Below are 25,052 nucleotides of genomic sequence, written 5' to 3' on the forward strand. Positions count from 1 at the left end.
AGGGAGTAATGCAATATTGTAATGCAGTACTTTTTTCAAGTAACTACTAAAGCAACACATTACTTTTTAAATTATAAGAAAATATCTGAGTTACGTTTTTAAATAAGTAACACAAGTTACTTTGTTTTACCATTTATTGACTGACAGCTCTCCTGTCTTCAAAAACAGAACTTTTTTATATTGAAAACCAACAAACAAGCCCAGCCCAGACAAGAAAAAGTAACGCTAAAAGTAACATAACACATTACTTTTCATAAGTAACTAAGTAACACAATTAGTTACTTTTTTTTACTTTTAAAAGTAACTTGGTGACATAACATAAACAGAACTGAACTGCATTTGAAGTGCTGTGAAATGTTCTCAGAGCTCAGGCTTTCACACCCAGCAGCTCTCTGGGCGTTATCAGCTGTGGAAATGGGCGGTCATCTACATTGTTCTGCCAGAACACACAGCGATGGGGGCAGAGCTTCCCCAGTCACCAATTCTCAAGGGAACCCTGTGGAACACCACAGCCCCATGCCAAAGAAAAAACACCCTCAAGAGTGCAGGAAACACACTCAGAAAGAAAAACAAGCGGCCATTTCGATGTTGGCGGCTGGAGCGCGGTGGGAAAGCTCAGTGTGAGAGCTGATAGGACTATCCCAATAAAACATACTTCTGAGAGAGCAATTTCGCTAAGCTTCTTGCTGACAAGCTTTTGTTGGGATAAGCTGTGAGGCACCTCAGACTGTTAAAACATTCCTAAATTGTGTCAACTGGAACATAGATCAAAGGTCAACTAGTCAAAACATCTCTAAAGGCTGTTCACACCAAGAGCGATAAATGCAACGATAACTATATCAGCGTCTACACCGATACATGATAACATTCTGTTTATTACAAGAGCGCCTACTTTTGTTGCCGGCGACTATAAAGGTGATGGATTCTGATTGGCTGTCAATGTTTTTTTTAACATTCATCAGCTGAACAAAAATTAGTTCTGAAAGTGATTCCAACAAGATCATGTGTAGTTATCATTACAGCTGTAACGTGGACGCTATTCTCACAGAATTAAAATGATTATTAAAACTTATTCCTTAGACACTTTCGCACATAGTTGTAAGAATTCAGTTTTAGGAACTAGCCAGCATGGTGGAGAACCAACTTCCTCCTCAGGCCATTTTCCTGGTGCATTCACACCAGCAGCAGCAACTCTGAAGTGGCCAACAGTGACCTCTTTATTTGCGGCATTTACAAACGTCAACAACCGGTGAATGGAGGATGCCATGATCAGAGATGTTTTTGTTGTGCGATGTGGGTTTAGTGATAACGGAAATGAAACGTAAACATGCAATCTACACGATTGAAAGAGCATGAAATTGAGGATAAATGTCCTATTACAGCTTGCAGTGTTACATATTATCGAGGTTGAGAAAAGAACACAACGTCGCAGACAACAGGCAGGTAAATGCCATTATTATTGCTGTTTTCCGTGTTCGTGGAGTAAATATTTTTACACAACTTTTTAAAAATGCTGGATAGCTGGTGTTTTGTATGCGTTTGCCCAATCAATGTACACTTACGTCACTGGTAGTTCCCATAGAACTGTTTTAGACCCTACTCCGAAGAAGGAGCCAGTTCCTAGAACTAAATACTGTACGTTCCTAATTCCTGCGGTGCAATCACGCCAAAAAGGAGGAACGTCCGCTAATAGTTCTAGGAACTATGAAAAGGTCTTTCCAGTGCGAAAGCAGCACTTGGTGTGAACAGGGCTTAAACTATTAACATACAATAAATTGCTGCAGTACCTGCAGTAATGGAGTCTTTATTCTTGGCACTCTGCGCCTCTACGTTTGCTCTTTTTTGGATCTCGAAACGCCTGGAGAATCCATCTTTGGGTTTCCAGAGGGACTGCAACATGAGGGGCTTCTCATGGTCACCGACAACCCGACAGCACTCGGTCTTCCATTCGTGGTCCAATCCAGTTCGGCCAATCACATCACAGAGCACATACGCACTTGAGTCTTCCTTTTCCAAACAGTACCTGTGAGGCAAGAGAACAGCTCAGTTGACCTTACTAGCTGGACTAATAATGAGTCTACAATGGAAGACACCAATTACTTGACATCACAGTGCCTTGTGTAAGTATTCATACCCCCTTCTTTATTTCACCTTTTGTTATGTTGCAGCCTTATGTTAGACTGATTTAAATAACTTTTTTCCCCCAATCTACACTCCATACACCATAATGACAAATTTATTACAAATAAAATCCTGAAATAATTCTACCTGAAAGTATTCATACCCTTTCCTGGGACACTTTAAATTTAGGTTAGGAGCATTCATATTGCTTGTAGATGTTACTACAATTCGAGTGGAGTTAACCTTTGGCAAATTCATTTGAATGAGTGTGATTTGGAAAGGGACACACCTCTCAGGAAAGGTCTAACAGCTAAAAATGCACATCAGAGCAAAGACCAAGCCCTGAGGTCAAAATAACTGCCTGTAGAGCTTAGAAAGTGGCTTGTGTCAAGGCACAGATTTGGTTCAGAAAAAAATTTGCAATACTCCACCAATCTGGTCTTTATGGCGGTGGCCAAACTCAATCATCTCCTCAGTGATGACACTCTTGAAATTTACAAAAAAGCACCTAAAGGACCCTCAGACTGTGAGAAACAAAATTTTCTGGTCTGAAGAACCTCAATTCCAAGCATCATGTTTGAAGGAAACCAAGCACTGCTCATCACCTACAGAATACCATCCCAAAAGTAAAGTGTGCTGGTTTCCTTCAGCCGCATGCTGTGGGGCTGTTTTTCAGCGGCAGGGACTGAAGGACTCGTCAGAGTAGAAGAAAAGCTCAGTGCACCAAAATATTGAGATAGCCTTAATGAAAACCAAGTCTAGAGAATTCAGAACCTTGGAGAAACCTGAAAATGTCTGCCAGCCCCCATTCAAGCTGACAGAGCTTGAGAGGTGAAGAGGTCAGGCGAAGAATGGCAGATACAGTAACTGCAAAAATACTACCAAAAAGACTTGGGGCTGTAAAGATGCTTCAAGTACTGAGTTACTTATACTTATGCAATGTACTTATTTCAGTTTTATATTTAATACATTTGAAAAGTTGTCACAGTTCTGTTTTATTGCTTTGTCATTATGGTGTATGGAGTGTAAACTGATGTGGGAAAAATGTATTTTAAAGCAGTTTAACATAAGGCTGCAACGTAAAACACGAAAAAAAAGAAAAAAAAAAAAAAAAAAAAAAAAAGGGCTGTGAATACTTTTGGAAGGCACTGTATGTATTTTAAGTCTTGGGTTTGAAGTACTGATGAATTGAAACCAACTGAAAATATTCTGCTGAATTTGCATGGCCAAAACCATAAGGACCAAAACAGTACACACATTGCATCTGAATCTGAGTAGAGCACATCCCTCACCTCTCTAGAGCTTCTTTGACCAGCTCTTTGGCACTTGAGTGACTTGTTGCCAGCACACTCTTGTAGTTGGTTCCTTGACAAATGTCACTGCCAAATATCTTGAGGATCCCCGGAATAGTCCTCTGACTGGAGAGCTCTGCAGGGTCGTCCGCTGCTTGCAACTCTAGGCTTCTGCTGTCCTGACCGGACCGTTTGTTCCGCAGAACAGGGCTTCGGTTGAACACCGTGGTCAGCCTGTTGTTGTGTCGACGTATCTTGCTCTTGGCCGGCTGCCGGACTCCAGTGCTCTCCACAGACTGAGACGTGCTATCAGACGTGCTGGACCTTGGAGAGATGAGGTTAAGATGACTTTAAAAGCTTGCTACTGATGTAAACATCTGCATTCAGTCTGCTTTAGATACACTGACTGTATTAGATACAAACCCTTGCTAAGAATAGAGAGTTTCTTTGACCCTTATGACTGGTTTTGTGGTCCCGGTTCACATATACACTGAGCCTGACTCATCTTTTCATATACTGTCTATAGTTAAGATGCATGTCAATTTAAAATTCTATTTTGTCTTTAGTTTATTGGTTAGAAGTTAACATGAATGACAGACTCTCACTGGTAGCTACTATACAAGATTTCTTCAATTCTAACACTTTTTAAAGCCTTGACTTTCAAAGCCAAAACGTGCTACCAATATAATTTCTTTAAAGTATCAAACAAAAGGTTTTTAATTAACATATTTTAGTAAAAAAGAAAACAAATACACTACCAGTCACAAGTTGTTCAAGATGTTTAAAGTTTTTTTTTTTTTTTTTAAAGTCTCTTCTGCTCTCCAAGCCTCCATTTATTTGATCCAAAGTACAACAAAACAGCCATGACATTTGTTTTTACTATTTAAAATAACGGTTTTCTATTTGAATATATTTTAAAATGCAATTTATTCCTATGATTTTAAAGGTTAATTTTTAGAATCAAACTCACATGATTCCTTAGAAATCATTCCAATGTTCCGATTTGCTGTTAAAAACAGCTGTTTAAATGTCTTTATCATCACTTTTGATCAATTTAAAGCATCCTTGCTAAATAAAAGTATCAATTTCTATAACTTCTTAAAAATGGATATTTCTATTCATCAAAGAAAATATGCTCAACTGTTCTAATAAAAATAATAAATGTTTATTGAACAGAAAATCAGCATATTAGAATGATTTCTGAAAGATGATGTGACACTGAAGACTGGAGTGATAATACAGAAAAATCAGCTTTGACCACAGGACTAAACTGCATTTTACAATATATTCAAATAGAATGCAGTTATTTTAAATAATAAAACATTTAAAAATTGTATTGTTTCTTTGTGGTACTTTGGATGAAATAAATGCAGGCTTGGTGAGCAGAAAAGACTTCTTTAAAAATCATTTAAAATCTTACTGATCAAAAAGTTTTGATTGGCAATGTATATTAATATTACATTAAATGTGTTTAAATATATAATTACAAAAAATAAAAGAAATATTACATATTAAAATTATATAAAAATAATTGTATTTCACTGAGGCATGTGAGATTCAGTGGGGTTTTTTTTCATGTAACATGAGCCAACATACTAGTCTGATATTTTATAAAAATAAATCAATATTTTCACATGTAAATAATTGAATATTACTACTACGTTGTTACATATGTATGTTTTTTACCAAAAGACAGCCAGGATATTTGTAGGATTTATTATTTTAAACAGTCAGTTGGCCTGGTTTGCCCCTTCACACTTGCCAAGATTCAGTTCTATTACTGGAGAAATGATTTATTGTCATGTCTCAAATGTACAGTATTTTTACACTATATAAATTTATTGTATGATTAGAGCAACATCTTTTTCAGGCAAACGACGTGAGAGAGTACATTACGTACATCTATATCTTATATAATTGCATTCTAACAAATGTCTTCTTGATGGATGTTTCACTTGTCTTATTTTTAAACAAGAAAAAAAAAAAAAAAAAAAAGACACTTGATTTCTTTTGCTATGTAATGCCATCACTGTCATACTTGTTAAAGTGATTTAAGTCCTTAAATGCTTTCGAGAGTCACTTCTTTCTTCGTTTGTGTTACATGTGTGTTAAAAATAAACAAATGCCATGCATAAGTGTATGAATAACTCACTGTAGAGATCCATTGCTGGCCTTTCTGCCCAGCATTGCCAGGCGCCTCTTGGGCGAGCGGATCAATAACCCGACAGGAAAGCCGAGAGCTTGTTTAGAGATGTGATTGCTTCTTTCCTCCGAAATCATTTTAGCATGTGAGAGAATACAACGTATTGGAAATGTCAAGTTTAGTAAGTCAACTGTATCACAGTCTGTGCGCTCCGCTGTCAAAGTAACTCGCGTCAGTGCAACACATGTTGCGCGAAAAGAAGTAAACAGAAGCTTTAAGCGCTAAACATCAGGTCGACCTGCCTCTCCGTGTCAGTCCTTTGATCGCTTTCGTAAACATAATCCATTGCGACGTTTAAGAGAAAAACATTATCTGCTTCACCATTAAATAATGTTGGTTTGTTATCCAGTCTGGTTTGAATAAGTCATCGTTAAATTAATTAGATATGTCCTTACGGATTAAAACGAATGATAATCCGATATAGTAAACGATAGCGAAAAAGTCCCCGTTTAGACTCTGATTCCGTTGAACGTCCCCTGTCCCGTGTGTGTTTGCGCGTGTTTGGGTCCCGTTTGAAAAGTTAAGCGCTACTTTACTGACGTAATGAGGGCGTTTGGGAACTTCAGCCGGAAGTCAAATCCCACTATGGCACAGGTTTATCTCATGAATATTAATTAGAGGTTGTTACTGGACGTAGGAAGGAGAATCGTCAGCTTGAACTAATTCATATTCATGAGCACACTTCATCCCACTGACACTGAGGGATTTTAAACCCTGTATTTCTGAAAGAAAACACTGGAGCTTATTCGTGATTTAAGAGCAGAATTGCTGTGTCGAAAAAAAAAAACCCTCTAAATTTAAAGACGTAAAAATATAAAATTTATAAATTAGGTGGAAAACGGTTTTCAGTTCATTTTCATACATTAAATAAACAGCATGCATACTACGGTGAATCGAATTAATGGTTGAGTTATTACGTAATTACTCAACTATTAATACACACACGGATATGCTTTATGATACAGCCTGTGTGTCAACAGCTCCCTCACTGTATGTGAATGTGAGCGGACAGGCAGAAGATCTGATCTGAAGTGTAAGGAAAAGGGAAGGGTGGGAGAGGATTTCCCTTGTACTGGGTGTGAAAGGACTCAGCAACGTAAAATATGCAATCCATCTTTCTGCTTTGTCATAATATTAGCTCATTCAGCGAGCATGTCTGTTTTAATTCTAAATATCATACATTTGTGGCGTCCTCCCTCTAGTGGCGGTGACCTATTAACAACTCCAAATAAGAGGAAACAACAGAAAGAAAATATCCCTGCTTGTTATATGTATATATATAATATCATAATAATATGTTCGATTATATTAACTTAAATCTAAACACATGTAAAATAAACTCTGCTCCAGAAGAAAAAAAACAACAACATTAAATTAAATACAAATTTATACATATACATATATACATATATACATATATACATACATATATATATATATATATATATACACACACACACACACATATATATATATATATATATATATATACACATATATATATATACATATATATATATATATATATATATATATATATATATATATATATATATATATATATATATATATATGTATATATATATATATATACATACATACATACATACAGTGGGTACGGAAAGTATTCAGACCCCCTTAAATTTTTCGCTCTTTGTTATATTGCAGCCATTTGCTAAAATCATTTAAGTTCATTTTTTTCCTCATTAATGTACACACAGCACCCCATATTGACAGAAAAAACAGAATCGTTGACATTTTTGCAGATTTATTAAAAAAGAAAAACTGAAATATCACATGGTCCTAAGTATTCAGACCCTTTGCTGTGACACTCATATACTGAACTCAGATGCTGTCCATTTCTTCTGATCATCCTTGAGATGGTTCTACACCTTCATTTGAGTCCAACTGTGTTTGATTATACTGACTGGACTTGATTAGGAAAGCCACACACCTGTCTATATAAGACCTTACAGCTCACAGTGCATGTCAGAGCAAATGAAAATCATGAGGTCAAAGGAACTGCCTGAAGAGCTCAGAGACAGAATTGTGGCAAGGCACAGATCTGGCCAAGGTTACAAAAACATTTCTGCTGCACTTAAGGTTCCTAAGAGCACAGTGGCCTCCATAATCCTTAAATGGAAGACGTTTGGGACGACCAGAACCCTTCCTAGAGCTGGCCGTCCGGCCAAACTGAGCTATCGGGGGAGAAGAGCCTTGGTGAGAGAGGTAAAGAAGAACCCAAAGATCACTGTGGCTGAGCTCCAGAGATGCAGTCGGGAGATGGGAGAAAGTTGTAGAAAGTCAACCATCACTGCAGCCCTCCACCATTCGGGGCTTTATGGCAGAGTGGACCGACGGAAGCCTCTCCTCAGTGCAAGACACATGAAAGCCCACCTGAAGGACTCCAAGATGGTGACAAATAAGATTCTCTGGTCTGATGGGACCAAGATAGAACTTTTTGGCCTTAATTCTAAGCGGTATGTGTGGAGAAAACCAGGCACTGCTCATCACCTGTCCAATACAGTCCCAACAGTGAAGCATGGTGGTGGCAGCATCATGCTGTGGGGGTGTTTTTCAGCTGCAGGGACAGGACGACTGGTTGCAATCGAGGGAAAGATGAACACGGCCAAGTACAGGGATATCCTGGACGAAAACCTTCTCCAGAGTGCTCAGGACCTCAGACTGGGCCGAAGGTTTACCATCCAACAAGACAATGAACCTAAGCACACAGCTAAAATAACGAAGGAGTGGCTTCACAACAACTCCGTGACTGTTCTTAAATGGCCCAGCCAGAGCCCTGACTTAAACCCAATTGAGCATCTCTGGAGAGACCTAAAAATGGCTGTCCACCAACGTTTACCATCCAACCTGACAGAACTGGAGAGGATCTGCAAGGAGGAATGGCAGAGGATCCCCAAATCCAGGTGTGAAAAACTTGTTGCATCTTTCCCAAAAAGACTCATGGCTGTATTAGATCAAAAGGGTGCTTCTACTAAATACTGAGCAAAGGGTCTGAATACTTAGGACCATGTGATATTTCAGTTTTTCTTTTTTAATAAATCTGCAAAAATGTCAACAATTCTGTGTTTTTCTGTCAATATGGGGTGCTGTGTGTACATTAATGAGGAAAAAAAATGAACTTAATTGATTTTAGCAAATGGCTGCAATATAACAAAGAGTGAAAAATTTAAGGGGGTCTGAATACTTTCCGTACCCACTGTATATACATATACATATATATACATACATATATATACATATACATACATAAATATACATACATATATATATATATATATATATATATATATATATATATATATATATATATATATATATATATATATATATATATATATATATATATATATATATATATATATATATATATATAACCATAACCAATTCTGATTGCTCCATCAATAGAAGGAAACGGTGTGACGGAGAAGGAACCAGAACTGAGATCTGTTGAGCCTTATTTTTAATTTGATTGTATGTAGGTTCTTTTTAGACTATCAACAAAATCTGTTGTTTTTGTCCCATGTGTTATACCTAGTTAAATACACATTTTTGGCAAACTGATTACCATTTGTATAACCATAGTTTTACTACAAATACCATGGTTAAACTATGGTCAGCGTAGCAAGACCATGGCTTTTTGGTTTTATTTGTTGTAAACCCATGGTTAATTTTCATAAGGGCCACTCTCAGAAACAGGTGGACAGAACTGCAATTTTTTTTTTTTTTTGCTTGGTGTGGTTTGCTTTCACACTGCCCTTTTCACAAGTGAACCAGAAATAAAATAAAACCACACATGTGCTTAAGGTCATCCATTCAACCGTACCAGAGTTTGTTTGGAACCGGACCGAGACCACATCTTCAGCTGGGCCTCGTTTTGGTTGTTTGGTCCGCACCGAGTGTGACTGCTGTATTCACACCTGCCCAAAAGATCTGCATTAAGGGGGGGTAAACAAACTTGAGTTGGATTCATTTTAACCAAACAACAGAGGTGTGAATACACCCCATGTCTGAACACTGCCACACCAAACATGCAGACCGAGACCGCTAAAAAAGGTGGGTCTTGGTCTGCTTCCAAATGAACTCTGGTACGGTTCGAATGAAACAGGAACACAAGGGCCAAACACTTCTAAACGAACCAAAAACAGGAAGTAATGACAAGATGCAACGCTATGTGACATGATTTCACGGAGGGAACAAGTGGTGTATCCAAAACAAAATGAGCAGAGGGCAAATGTGGAGCAACGAGGAAGTGCCTTTTTTTAAAAGCTCTTTGCGAGTTTGCAGGTGGTGAATGTAAAATCATATACACGCAACAAGTGTGCTTAGTCCAGAAGACGGCATTAGCTGTATTCGACTTAAAGCGGCACTGAGCAGACAGATCAGTGAACTGGTACTTTGTCATATACAACGCAGCGCGGTTTTAAGTCAAACACACCTTTTCCTTTCATTTGGAGTGTTCGTTGAGTTCCGTCACAAAATATACATCACTCAACCCGACCAATCAGGTTGTGAATGTATCACCATGCATTTGGATTCGGCATCTTTAGGTTTGTGGTCAAAAATGCCAGTGTGAATGCTAAACGGACCAGGACCAAATGAACAAAACAAACCGAACTACAAGTGTCAGGGTTGCTCAACCCTGGTCCTGGAGATCTACCTTCATGCAGAGTTTAGTTCCAACCCTAATCAAACACACCTGTCTGTAATTATCAAGTGCTCCTTCAGATCCTAATTAGCTGGTTCAGGTGTGTTTGGTCACGGTTGGAGCTGAACTCTGTAGGAAGGTAGATCTCCACGACCGGGGTTGAGCACCCCTGCTCTAAGTGAACCGACACGCCTGGCCAGGCAATCATGAATTCACACACAGAGACATATTTAAAGTACTGAAAAACATGAACATCTCAGCCGTTGAAGTATGTTCTGTAGGTTTGAAGATGTGTTGTATAAATGCAATCCTGGACATACTACTAAATATTTTGGCAGTCCTTTGACCAAGATTTGCTTTGACCTTTGTTGTATTAAAGTGATAGTTCACCCAAAATTGAAAATTCTGTCAATTACACAACTTCATGTCGATCCAAACCCGTAAGATCCTTGTTCGTCTTCGGAACACAAATTAAGATATTTTTATGAAATCCAAGAGGTCTCTGACCCTCCATAGACTGCAAGGTTCATACCACATTCAAGGTCCAGAAAGTTACCAAGAAGGGCAACAAAATAATCCAAAACTTTAATAGCAATTTGATCTGTACGTAAACAACGCATGCATATGATACTCTCCAAAATGGCACTAAGGTGACGCGGAGGAAACCGTTGAATAAAGTTATTTATTTATTTTTAAATAAAAGTATTCTTGTAGCTTCATAAAATTACAGTTAAACCACTGATGTCACATGGACTATTCTGTTGATGTCCTTACTAGCTTTCTGGGTCTTGACCGTGTAAGTTGCTTTGCAGTCTATGTAGGGTCTGAAAGCTCTTGTATTTCATCAAAAATATGTTCAGAAGATGAACGAAGGTCTTCCGGGTTTGGAAAGACATAAGGGAAATTAATGGCACAATTTTCACTTCTGGGTGAACCACCCCTTTAACAACTGCAAAAATCCTTTTTTGTTTAACAAGTTTAACAAGTTTAACAAAAAAAAAAAAAAAAAAAAACTGGTATCTGTAGCAGTTACACGTGAAATGAGCATTTTTTACATGCTCCCATAGCATTTTGAAAAAGAACACACCAGCGTTTTTTCTTCATTTTTATTCATGACAAATACAGGTTTTTAAAACTGGAACAAAATGAAAACACTTCTCTAAACTAAAATCGTATAAAGATTTGGGATTTAGCATACAGAGGGGAAAATAAGAGATAAAGCAGTTGAGAGACCTTTAAGGCTTCCAGTCAAAATACTGAACAAAACCGATGGTCAATATTTCCAACGTGTCAAGTGAGAGCGGACTGTACAGAGCAAACATGCCACAAGTATTTTATTCATTCTGAATGCATACTAACAGAAATAATGGTGGACCTGCATTTGCATCTACGTCAGCTCATAGCAGTAAGACCAAAGAAAACCAAACAAACAAACATAATAAAAAGAACACGAGAGGTCCTGCGGAAACACTGAAAAAGGGCTACAGAACCATTTGACATTTACATCTTTATCATATAGGCCACTACATCTGTGGTTCACCTTGTTTTAAAGCAGCGGAGGTGAGTTGTCGGATGGAGGTCTTCAGGTCTTCCTCTTGCAGCTGTTCAAACTCCCCCTGATGTACACAAATGGTCAGAGAAACTCCATTAGTTTGTGAAACCAGACTCACTTAACAGCAGAACCAAAAACACTACACCAGTTCTATACTCTCATTTACACAATTGTTTTAAAAAAAACGATCAAACCACATTTTTGTTTATTGTCCAATTTAGCAAATCAACACATTGGATCACTTATTAATATATTTCTTGTTTATCCGCTTGATCAGTTTTAAAATGTTTAAACTAAAGATCTATAAAGGCTTGTATTTACAACAGCAGCAGTGATAGTTACTGCAGCTGCAAGTAAAAACCATTGAAGGTAAGCACACAAATAAAACCATGAAATATTTAAAGAATTGATATCCCTCTTCTATACGGCCAGACTGTGACACTGTAGGTGGCTGATCTTGCTCTGAAAGCATGCAATGCTATTTTAAGGACAACACAAGTAGGGAATTTAAACAAAACACGAGAGAGAAAGAAAGTGAAAGTAAAAGTTTACTTCAAAAAGACACACCTGCATTAAAACACAAGCTAATTCACACTAGGGCTGAGCGATATATCCAATGTCCCTGATTGACTCAGCAGTTAAAGATCGCAAAAACGTAAAACTGTATTAGTTTGACTGATCCTATAAACAGATTCAAAACTGACAATTTAATGCATTAATGTGGTGTGATTAATTGTGGGGGGGGGACATGTTATAATGAACGCAATTAATGCACATTTGTGTTATCTTACACTTCCTGACAACCATGATGCAGGATGATGACTGACTGCATGATGTAGCTGATGAGAATGAAATTATATGCCCCCAAAATTCAAGATATAAGGGTAATAATGGCCCTGTGTGGGTTTTTGCCTTATACTTGTATCATATTTAAATGTATAAATATTGTATGATTCAGCAATCTCACATGACCAAGAGTGCTGACTGTCAAATATCTGTATGATTAATTGCAGTTCAATTAAAAAAAAATAAATATAAATAAATGAATACATAAACAGACGCATTGTTGTCAATATTGTTCTGTTATGCAACTTTCCTAACTACTTTTTGTAATGTAAATTCAATCATTTAAATGATCTTCTGGGGGTAATTTCTCTATGAGACAAATAATATACAGACATGGATATCTGGATAAAGTTAGATTAGGCATATTTCACTTAGTTCCGCAAGTCAGTTTAAACTCTTGGAATAAAAATTGTTGCCTCTATATGTTTGAGGAAGTCTGCACATTTGATAAAAATACATGGGAAACTACAGAAAAAATTAAACCTTAATAGGTTCTTTATTTTACATCTTCCATTAAATCTCTCTAACTGGCTAAAATAAGTCAAAATTGTCTTTTAAACAAACCAAACAAAAAATAAAAATAAAAAAAATAAATAAAAATACAACAAACCAAACAAAACCAAAACATACAAAACAACAAACCCCTAAAACAAAACTTGTATTTAATGGTTTTAAATGCTCTTTTCAGGGTAATTTCTCTGTGAGATAAATAAATAGACATGGACATCTGCGCAACTGAAAAATAAGAGTTAAATTAAGACATACTTCATTTAGTTCCACAAGTCAGTTTAAACTTTTGGAATAAAACCTTCTGAAACTTCTGGTGCAAGGATTTGTTGCCTCTATATGGTTATGAGAGTCTGCACATTTGTCTTACCATGAGATGTTTGAGCCAAAAATTACATGATAAATGAAAATACACATGGAACTACAGAAAAGTTAAACCTTTAATAGGTTCTTTATTTTACATTTTCCATTAGATTTAATCTAACTGGCTAAAATAAGTCAAAACTGTCTTTGACAAATTAAAACAAAACGATGCAACAAAAACAAAGAAAATACAACCAATCAAACAAAAGATACAAGGAGAAAAAAAAAAAAAAAAAAAGGCAACAAACCAAACAAATCCAAAATATATAAACAAAGAACAAAAACAACAAAACCCCAAAACAAAACATTTTATAATGTCTGTTCAATGATTTGAAATGATCTTTTGGTGGCAATTTCTCTGTGAGACAAACAATAAACATATGGATTGCTGGGCGATTCAAAAATAAGAGTTAGATTAAAGCATTTTCATTTAAATTTCGCAAGTCAGTTGAAACTCTTGGAATAAAACTTATTGAAACTTCTGCTGTAAGTATTTGTTGCCTCTATATGTTTGAGGAAGGCTGCACATTTGTCTTATGATATGTTTGGGCTAAAAATGATATGATAAATGAAAAAAATAAAAATAAAAAAAATACACATGGAACTACAGAAAAATTAAACCTTAAAACGTTCTTTATTTTACATCTTCCATTAGATATAATCTAACTGGCTAAAAAAGGTCAAAGTTGTCTTTGACAAACAAAACAAACAAACAAACAAACAAAAGATTAAAAGTTTAAACATTACAAACGAACAAAAAAAAAAAAATAAAAAAAATACAACAAATCCCCAAAACAAAATTTTGTAATGTCTATTCAATGATTTTAAATCATCTTTTGGGGGTAATATCTCTGTGAGATAAACAATAAACAGACATGGATATATGGGCAATTCAAAAATCTCATCTTATTATAGTCTTATGTTATGCACATTTCATTTATTTCCAGAAGTCAGTTTAAACTTTTGGATTAAAAACTTTAAAAACTTCTGATGTAATGATCTGTTGCCTCTATATGTCTGAGGAAGTCTGCACATTTATCTTATGATTAGATGTTTGAGCGAAAGATTTCATATATGATAAATGAAAAAGATATATATACACAAGGAACTGCAAACAAATTAAACCTTAACAGGTTCTTTGTTTTACATCTTTCATTAAATCCTTCTAATATAACTGGCTAAAATAAGTCAAAATTGTTATTTTGACAAAACAAAAGAAAACAAAAAACAAACAAAATCAAAACACGCAAACAAAGAAAAAACAAACAACTAAACTCCAAAATTTTTAGTGATGTCTACTCAGTGATTTTAAATAAACTTAATTTCTCAGCCAAAACTGTGTAATTTATTTGTCACATATTTTATTAGATATTAAAACAAACAAACAAACAAAAACAAACAAATGAATAAATCAATCAATCACTCACTTGACAGCCCTAGTGCATCCATAATAAAATAATTACATTTAACTTTTTTGGACTGCCATTTTGAATAGGCTACAATGGCAAAATGATGATTCCTTTTATTGAAGACAAAAATAAAAAAAGTCAATTTAAACCAACCTTTAAGCCGATTTGCGAGTTAGACATTAAATTTCATCAATATGATGAACCGACATTCTTTAGGTATATTGCCCAGCCCTAATTCAAACCTATTACTGGTTACCGAACAGGCAAAATGAAAATAAGCGACACAAACAAGGAGAAAGAACTGTTTTGAGCTTGATCTGGTTTGATAGGTTACTGTGGGATATCAATTGGGCTCATCTTTAAACCTGACATCCACCCGTTTAGGCGTAGAGTAAACCATTGGCACTTGAAAACCAACAGAAAGCAAAACTGAGAACATTTAAAAACTGGGAGAGAAGAGATAAGGGTAAATAAACATCAAGCTCTGAGACACGTTCACAGGCAACAGCATTCAAATGGATGTGGGTAGTGAAAGGAGTACCTTGGGTGAGTACCTGCACAGATTGACAGTATCCTTGATTTTTAAATTGGCTTTTCATGGGGGGGGGAGTCGCTCACAACACCAACGCTGTGTGAGGTGTGGAAGTCAGCTGCAATAATTCATTAACCCTACACTTCCATCATCCCAAAGCTATCGGATCTCAACTTTAAGAACAGACGGTATTAAAAGTGCAACATATCCATGTAACTCCCAACAAAAAAAAAAGAAAAGGCATATATCTGTATTCACTGCAGTTGAATGAACTCCTTGGACCTCTTATTAACACCTTACAGACATCAGATGGTAAAATGCTGTGTGCTTATGCATGTACATACATATGAGCACACAATCATTTTAGATGTGAAAAACAAAGTTCAGTCAACTAGTTTAATCTTACTGCGAGCATAGAGTAAACAGACTGAGGTAGTAAAGGCAGAGTTAGGAAAAAATAAATAATAAAAAAATAAATAAAACACGTAAATTTGGAAGAGAACTTGTCTAAAGAGACAGATGTATGACCGATACAAAACGAGGTACCTCCAGGCATGTTTTTCAGGACTACACTGGCCTTTCCCTCTGGGTTTGTTTCTTTCTACTTTCTTCCGTTTCATCAGCCTAGTCCCCATCTTCAGTGCATACTTACGATGCACTATTAAAAAACAGGAAGAAAAATCACAGACAGAACTGAAAGAAAAAGGGGGGAAGGGGAGAGGGGGAGAGACCCGGGCCGGGGAGGACGGTGCACTTACCTGGGGCTGATCTGAGGTCCTATCAGATCAGTTTTAATTGGACTGTGTGTCACCTTCAGAATGTAGCTCTTGCGCGGTGCCGTTCACTTCCGCTTTGGGAGGCTCGGCCTCCATGGGCTCGGGCTTCGAGAGCTCATTAGACTTCTCAACCGAGCCCTTTCTGCTGCTCCTTTTCTCATCCGAGGAGTCCTTGTGCTCTGCGAGATAAAAAACAAACAGACGTAGGTATATACATATACGGTCCATTCTACAGAATTGTGATTCTCCCTCCCCCCTAAAAACTTTACATGTATGCAAATTGTATAATACCCAAGCTACACATTTCTAGTAATTGTGTAGTTAATTCTCATATTGTATTTTCAGAAAGTTTTGGAATATTTGTCCTCTCTCCAAATTTATCACTACCGCAACAGTCATAATTTAATTAGAAGGGTTATAATTAATTAAATAATAATAAACCTGTTAAAATTTTGCTTAGATCTACATTTTAAATATACACATTGTGTATATATAGCCATTTTGTTAATTTTTCAGAGGTAGATCAATAATTAAATTTTTAACAATATTTCAAGTGTGATTGAGACTTATTGCATTTTAAATCCAACTTTTCTTTGTAAAAAAGGCAAAAATGTAATCATACTGATTTCAAACTTAAGGATTAATTCATTTGAAAATATATTGAACCAAACACTATCATAACATCTTAGCTGATAATTCAGTATACTCTTTTATCTACTTTTTATCCAGTATATTTTTGATAAAACATCCCAATACCATCCCATGTAGTGACCGTAATGTTTTGGTAGTGACCATATTTCATTACAGAATTTTAACCTGCAAAAAACTACTTGGGGGTGGGGGGGGGGGGGGGGGAAGAAAAAAAAATTTTCCCATATTTGGGGAAAAAATTTTTCCCCAAATATGAGGATTATGTGTTCCCTTTTGTCACTGCTGAAACTGACTGTTTTGGTAGAGACACTTTTATGGAACAACACCCAAAAAAAAAAAAAAAAAAAAAAAAAAAAAAAAAAAAAGAAAAAAGAAAAAGATCACTACCAAAACACCACTAAATCCTTCGGTGGTGACAATTTTATGAGATAACACACAAAAAAACAGATGTCACTACCAAAGCGACACCAAATGTTTTGGTAGTGATTTTAGATCACAATTTTTAGATACTTTTGAAGCTAGCTCAAAGATGCTAATCAGCACATGGTTAGCTAGCACAGTTCTGAACAGTTGTACACACACACAAAAAAAAACAAAAAACTAAATGTTATGGAATAACACAACAAAAGTGTGAAAAAAATTGCAGAAAAAGGTGTCAGTATTGACGTTCCTTAAAGCTTCAGACAGATTTTTTTTAGACTTTTAAACACATTTACCTCAAAATGATGGGACCTATGAAAACAAATCATGGGACATACGAAAATTTCATGACCATAAGTTTAAGGGTATAGTTAAAAATCAGTCTCAGCGAAACTGACTAAAACACCATTTCAGTAGTGACATGAAGATAGTGCTAATTTTGTCAGCTATTTTCAATTTTAGTCATTTTAGTCTAGTTTTAGTCAAAGAAAATCTAAAGTATTTTAGTTTAGTTTTAGTAAAAGAAAACTTGACATTTTAGCAATAAGATTAACTTATAACTGTTAACTTATAAATTAATTGTGGCAGAGAACTCGTTATCTGGCAACAACACACCAAGGCTCACATAATAGAGGCGTGTAAAGCAGTCCACAATAACATTTTGTCTCCTTTTCTTTGACGGAAATAAGGAAAAGTTTTTGGTAAAGTTTTTTTTTTTTTTAAATACATTTTAGTCATGTTTTTTCATCAACAAAATTGCATGTTGAAATAGTCATAGTTTTCATTTGTTGATGTTATTGTTATCTTGTCTTCGTCTCATCTTGGTCATGGGGAAAAAGCTAGTCAATGAACATTATCATCATAGTTTTCATTGACGAAACTAACACTAATCTAACTGGCCAAAATAACTTTGAATGGTCCTTTTGACCAACTAAACACACAAAGATACAACAAACAAAACAAACAAACAAAAAAAAATACAAACCAAACAAAACCAAAACATACAAAGAACAAAAAGAAACAAAGCCAACAAAATGAACCAAACAAAGTTTAAGTACTATTTACAAGCCAACAAAGACTCACTGCTCTGCTCAAAAACTTTGCAACAATATTAAACTAATTAAAAGGCACACCTTTGTCTCTTGAAGATTTGTCCTTGTCTCTGTCTCCTCTGTCCTTTTCTCTGTCCCTGCTGCGGCTGCGGTGCCGGTGGCTCTTGCGCTCAGAGCTGCGGGACCTCCTCCTCTCCCTGCTGCGAGAACGTCGCTTCCTGTCCGAGCGTTCCCGGCTGCGCCTCCTCTCTCGGTCACGGCTCCTGTGGACGTGTAAGGGTTTGTCCATCAGTACAAGTTAAGGAAATCTCAAATGCCACAACATGTAACAGTTCAATGTCTAAGTAACAGTATTATCTAAATCAAACTATTAAAAACAGTTTTCGTTAACTGAAATGAAATGGAAACAACAATATGAACAACTGAAGTTACTAAAACTGAAAGTAAACTGAAATATTTGATATAAAAACCTAAAAAATAAATAAATAAATAATAATAATAATAATAATAATAACAATAAATAATAATAAATAATAATTAATTAAAATAAAATTAAACTTGAAACTGAAAAATATAATCTAATTTATAATATTAACAAACTGTAAGCAAATTAATAATTCTACAATGATAATCTCATTAATAAATGAAATAAATGCACCATTTCAACAAATAAATACATTTTGAAAAGCAGTGCGAGTTGCGTACCTGCTGCGCTTCCTGTCGCGTTCCTTACTCCTGGACCTCTTCCTGTCTCTTGAGCGGCTCCTGCGGCGGTCTGACGCGCGGCTGGAGTGTCTGCTGTTGGAGTGACTCCTCCTGCGCCTGTCCCTGTCTCGGTCTCGTTCCCTGTCCCGATCCCTCTCCCGCTCACGTTCCCTCTCCTTCTCCCGCTCTCTCTCCCTCTCCTTTTCTCGCTCTTTCTCCCTCTCCTCCTCCTCTTTGCGTCTTTTCTCACGCTCCTCTCTTTCACGCTCCCGGTCCTCCCTCTCTTTCTTGCCTCGATCATCCTTCTCCGGATCCTCTGAGCGTCGACGCAGCTTTTCCTATGGGTTAAAACAGAAAAGCACGGTGTAAACATTACCAAGTTTTGATTTGTACCCAACAAGTTACAAAAACATACATTACCACATCATGTAACACTAAGGGGTTTTCCCTTTTTTTTTTGGTGTGTGTGTGTGTGTTTCTCCTACACATTTGTTGACTTTATCAAAAATAACTATATTGTAAAGTGCAGGATGGGAAAAATGTCCATAACAACCCTAATTCACAAGATTGACCATCAACTCACCTTCAGTTCTTCAACCGTGGCTTTGATTTTGGCATATCCCATATGCTGCTTGCCCATTAGATGATCGTCCACTCTGGACTGAGCGTCACCAACTATGAGGAAAGCGCCACAGACTTCACACACCTCCATCTGCTTCTCCTGAGCTGCAAAGCTCTCAATCGTCTGGCAAACAAGAAAACACATCAGTACCGTATGTCTGCAGGCCGTATGTCTGCTTAAACATGAATGCGTTACTCACTGAAGGGGTGGAACTGAGCTGCTCCCGCTCCTCCTTTAGCTGCTCCACCAGCTTCATCATGCCCTGCGCCTCCTCCACACGCCCCTCCGAGCCCAACTCCTCAATCTGAACACACACAAACACATTTATATGCCTCTCTGAACACATTCGTGCTTACTTCTCATCTTACGACAGGCAGAACCTACCTGAACAACAAGCTCCTCAATCTTTGTAGTGAGGACCTGAGCCTTCTCCTCATTCTTCCCAGATGGACCCGGCGCCTGAAAATTAGAGTTTGAAGTGAGTTGATTTACTTTTTATACAGTAGTCAACATTTAAAGTGGATCAAAACCTTTCAAAGTTACAGTTGTCCTAAAACCATAAACAACATCCGTTCTTGTCTTAGGACAACTTTGAGGAACTTTCTTGATCCACTTCAAATGTTGACTGTGTATATTTATATAAAAACTGCATCTGAATTTCACAGATTGTCCTAACTAGATGTGGCATGATAAAGAGTCGGGCTCCAAAATGTGGCATTTAAAAGTGTAGACAGTGTAACTTTGCAAGTGCTTACTCCAGAGTTCTGCTGGGCTTGTGACAGGGCTAAGCGTGCATGGCCCCTCCGAATCCTGCGCTCCACCTCGGCAAGGAGACTCTGCAGGTACCGCAGGAAGTCTCGCTCATATCCTTCCTTCATAAAGCGGGAGCTCTTCTCATACCTAAGACAATGTGTAACAGTTAGAAGTGACAGGATTCATTAAAGAAAACTCGTTCCAAATAAGACTGAATATGCAAAACTATACATGTTACCTCACGAAACCTGTCAAGGACATGTCCAGATAATATTTATTTTTATTAATGTATTATTAATAATTCAGGGGTGAAATAAGAAACCGTACTATGCTTAAAAAAGATTATGTTCAGAACCATTGAGCTTTTTTTGCCTTAAAACATTTTTGTGACAAATAATTACAATTCCTCTTATTAAAATGCAAATAAATAAAAAAAAGTAATAATAATAATAATAATAATAATAATAATAATAATAATAATAATAATAACAACATTAAAATATTAAATACTACCAAATATCCATTTAATTTTTCACACAATTTAAAACAAAAAACTGTATTAGTACATTTTACAATGGCAATTTATTTATTTACGTTTTATAGTAATAGAAATTTGGGAGGAAATTAATGCTAATGACAATAACATCAGAATTAAAACACAATCTTAACGGTCCTACAAAAAAAAAAAAAAAAAAAAAAAAAAAAACAGTTATTATAATTATCTGATTTGGGAATATTTTCATGACATTCACCCAATACAAATATTAACTTACATTTTCCTCAAGTTCTCATCATGGATTTTTTCACATGGACCTGGAAAATAAAACAACATTATAATGTGAATCACAAGAATAAAATAAGACGAATATATTTGAGAATCTGTCCTTACCCAAGTCTGATCGTGTGTTTGTGAAGAGTTCAGCAGGGCAAAAGCCACACAGGTAGTATTTGCACACCTGAAGAAAAGCGTAAACACTTGTGTTAAATCCTCAGGAGTATCCAAAGATCTCTGTCTCTTTTTTTTTCTTTTTTTTAAACAAATTTATGTGGTTTGTCACCTCCAAAAAAAAGACAAACAGCATTAACTCCATGACAAGGTCATGAGTTTTGCTGTAGCTACTGAGACTGACAAATTTACCAGTCACCTGTGGCCTACAAATGCTTTCTCGTACGTTTTCATTTTATAGAGCATTTTATTTTTAGAGCACTCAAAGAAAGATATTTCTTGTTGATTCCATATATTAGCAATCTTCAGTAATTCATATAACATTTTAAAATAAACTGTACAAGACTTAAGTGAACATAATTCCCGCCAAAAAACCTGAGGTGTTACCAAAATAAAACATGGTAATCAACTGGAATAAGCAACTACTTTATTATATTGGATGTGCACTTGTAACATACTTGAAATCTTACCAGTATATTTTATCCTAAGAAAATAAAAGGTCACGTATGTGTGTACCTACAATTTTAAAAACACTTTTAAAAAGTGCACTTTGTAATAATGTCAAATTAAAAGTTTAGTGTACATGTTAAGTGTACTAAACTGCAGCATTATCACTACAAATGTGTAATTACAAATATATTTAATACAAGATAAATGTTTTAGTCAAAATTACTTGGTTTTTCATAAATGCAGGTCAGTACATTAGGCAACATTCTTGAACTATATTTAGACAATAAAAGTGATTATGAAATTACACATTAAGATAAAATTAAGTCCAACTTGGTTTAAAAAGAAAAAAACCTCTTGCATTCAATCAGTTACATTTAATATAAACTATAACACATCTTCGTTTAACAGCGAATAACATGCTATTATATTTACATGAGGTACAGTACCAGACAAAAGTTTTTGAACAGTAAGATTTTTAATATTTCTTAAAGAAGTCTCTTCTGCTCACCAAGCCTGCATTTATTTGATACAAAGTAAAGCAATAAGAGAACAATTGTGAATTGTTTGCCATTTAAAATAACTGTTTTCTATTTGAATCTATTTTAAAATGTAATTTATTCCTGTGATTTCAAAGCTGAATTTTCAGCATCATTACTCCAGTCTTCAGTGTCACATGATCCTCCAGAAATCATTATAATATGATGATTTGCTGTTCAATAAACATTTATTATTATTATCACCAACAACATTTAAAACAGTCAAGTACATTTTTTCAGGATTATTTGATGAACAGAAAGATCCAAAGATCAGCATTTATCTAAAATAAAAGGCTTTTGTAACATTATACACTATACCATTCAAAAGCTTGGAATCAGTATTTTTTTTTTTTTTAATTTGGGAAAAAATGTATAAAAATTAATACTTTTACTCAACAAAGATGCGTTCACTTGATCAAAGGTGATGATAAAGACATTTATACTGTTACAAAAGATTTCCATTTCAGATAAATGCTGTTCTTCTGAACTTTCTATTCACCAAAGAAACCTGAAATAATTCTACCCAGCGTGTTTTCAAGTAATAATAATGTTTTTTGAGCAGCAAATAAGCATATTCTAATGATTTCTGAAGGATCATGTGCCTGGGGTGATGATGCTAAAATTAAGCTTCGAGATCACAAGAATAAATTACATTTTAAAATATATTCAAATAGAAAAAATATATTTTATATAGTAAAAAATATTTCAAAGTTGTACTGTTTTTACTAAACTTCAGACCAAATAAATACAGGCTTGGTGAGTAGAAGAGATTTCAATTTTAAAAATAAATCTTACTGTTCAAAAACATTTGACTGGTAGCGTACAAACTTTCTGCAACAATTTTCAGTGATGTTTTATGTGATTTCTTCCTGGTTTAAGTCAAAACACTCAGCCACAGAGTCAGGTCAACCATGATATTTTGGTCTCCAGGTCTCTGGTTTCTCATTAAACGTAGATCTATAATTGTTTGTCAGTTTTAAGAGCACTTAAAAAGTAACACCATCCCTCTCTTCAATTCTCATTTGAATGTTCTCATTTAGTACAAAGTGAGCTGGACGAGTAACACGCTAAAGTTTGATACTAAACAGTTGTTGTGAGCTAATAAACGTTATTTTGCTTTAGAAAAGCACATAATACACAGATGAGGATGAGGATGAGGATGAGGATGAGGGCGGGACGCTGCAGTCTCATGTTTAGCGCATGTGTTCAACAATGAGACACGAGCTAATGCTAACGGACCCAAACAACCCGGACAAACTATTACACCACACACCGCTCAGTTCAACTTATACACAGACAAACACATCTACACGAGTTATTAAAGCGGTTCAGTGATGTACAGAGCTCTGTGTGTGAGTAACGTTACTAAATGAATCTCAGCTGCTGCTCAGCGACAGATCACTTACGGTCTCGTGATCCCAGCGCACGTTACACCGCTTCTCGTCCGGAGCCAAGTTCCGGTCCCGGCCCATTAACTCATCGAGTAACTGGGCAGCTGAAAGCATCGTGCCTCGCTTTATTTCTGACCCGCTACAAGAGAAGCGTGTTATTCATTTACAGGAGAGCGTGTGCTGCGTCCCCTGATCTGATCCCCACAACAAAATGGCAGATCAGCGCGCAGCGGATGTTACCCATAAGGCACCTCGACAAACAGTCGTTAGAGCGCCATCTAGTGTACGGGGTCACATGACGTTTTCACATTTAAATCACCATGACATTAAAATCGACCATTTCACACACCTGAACTTAACAAATGTCTTACTAACTATTAATAAGAAGCAAATCAGGAGTTTATTGAAGTGATGTTATAGTTATTAGTGAGATCTGCACCCAAATTAAAGTGTGTAATATATAACAAGTGTGACCCAAAAATAAAAGGGGTCAGTAAATATTGCATACTATAATAAAATCTCCTAAAAATTAAAAGTATTAATAAAAATGTTATTGAACAAGAATATATTATACTCATTTTCTTAAAACAAACAAACAAACAAAAAAACATTACATTTCAAGCACCAAGTGTGACCCAAAAATAAAAGGGAACAGTTTCATTAATTTTAATGGTAAAAAATAATGCATAGAAACGTGTGACCCAAAAATGGAGCTTAGAATTGAATTTTAATGGGGGGAAAAATAGCTTTTTTTTTTCAAAATTTTACAAATTTTGCATAGTTTCATAAAATCTCCTGAAAATTGTAGAAAATTAACAAAAAATATTATTAAACAAAAACGTATTACATTAAATTTCCTGGTTTAAAAAAAAAAGAAAAAGAAAAAAAACCCTTGTGTTTCAAGTATCAAGTGTGACCCAAAAAAAGCTCATAAAAATTGTACAAAGTTTGCATAGTATCATAAAATCTCCTCAAAATTGTAGAGAATAAACAAAAAATATTATTGAATAAAAATATATCACATTTATTTTCATGCAAAAAAAAAAAAAAATATATATATATATATGTATATATATATTAGGGATGCTCATTTTAACCGTTAACCGACGGAAAGAATTTTGACCGATTAATACAATCAGTTAAACGGTTTAAAAGGTCTTTTTTTCCCAGTAATTGATCAAAATACTTTTAAACATTTGCTGGATGATTAAAATAAAATAAACTTGCATTTTTGAGAGAAAAAAAAAGATAAGTCG

The 25,052-nt window shown here is 35.6% G+C and overlaps 2 protein-coding genes across 2 annotated transcripts in view; both read right to left on the reverse strand.

The window, feature by feature from the left end:
* The window catches only part of radil2a (Ras association and DIL domains 2a), a 40,970-nt gene extending 34,825 nt beyond the window's left edge, over positions 1 to 6,145 (reverse strand). The window contains exons 1-3 of the mRNA XM_051104076.1: positions 5,566 to 6,145; positions 3,414 to 3,737; positions 1,788 to 2,023 (exon numbers count right to left, since the gene is read on the reverse strand). Of these exons, the coding sequence (XP_050960033.1) occupies positions 1,788 to 2,023; positions 3,414 to 3,737; positions 5,566 to 5,693 (688 nt within the window). The 5' untranslated portion in view covers positions 5,694 to 6,145. The remainder of the gene's footprint in view (positions 1 to 1,787; positions 2,024 to 3,413; positions 3,738 to 5,565) is intronic.
* Positions 6,146 to 11,367: 5,222 nt separating this feature from the next.
* luc7l3 (LUC7-like 3 pre-mRNA splicing factor) lies at positions 11,368 to 24,027 on the reverse strand. Its single transcript, XM_051104077.1, has 11 exons — positions 23,812 to 24,027; positions 21,363 to 21,429; positions 21,247 to 21,286; positions 20,476 to 20,620; positions 20,105 to 20,179; positions 19,920 to 20,024; positions 19,682 to 19,843; positions 19,099 to 19,436; positions 18,475 to 18,656; positions 16,253 to 16,449; positions 11,368 to 11,901 (listed from the first exon to the last, which is right to left on the reverse strand). The coding sequence occupies exons 1-10, from the start codon at positions 23,908 to 23,910 to the stop codon at positions 16,286 to 16,288; spliced, it is 1,377 nt and encodes a 458-aa protein (XP_050960034.1). The 5' UTR covers positions 23,911 to 24,027; the 3' UTR covers positions 11,368 to 11,901; positions 16,253 to 16,285.
* Between the last annotated feature and the right edge of the window lie 1,025 nt (positions 24,028 to 25,052).

The sequence above is a fragment of the Labeo rohita genome, unplaced genomic scaffold (assembly GCF_022985175.1).
Source record: "Labeo rohita strain BAU-BD-2019 unplaced genomic scaffold, IGBB_LRoh.1.0 scaffold_63, whole genome shotgun sequence".
NCBI lineage: Eukaryota > Metazoa > Chordata > Actinopteri > Cypriniformes > Cyprinidae > Labeo > Labeo rohita.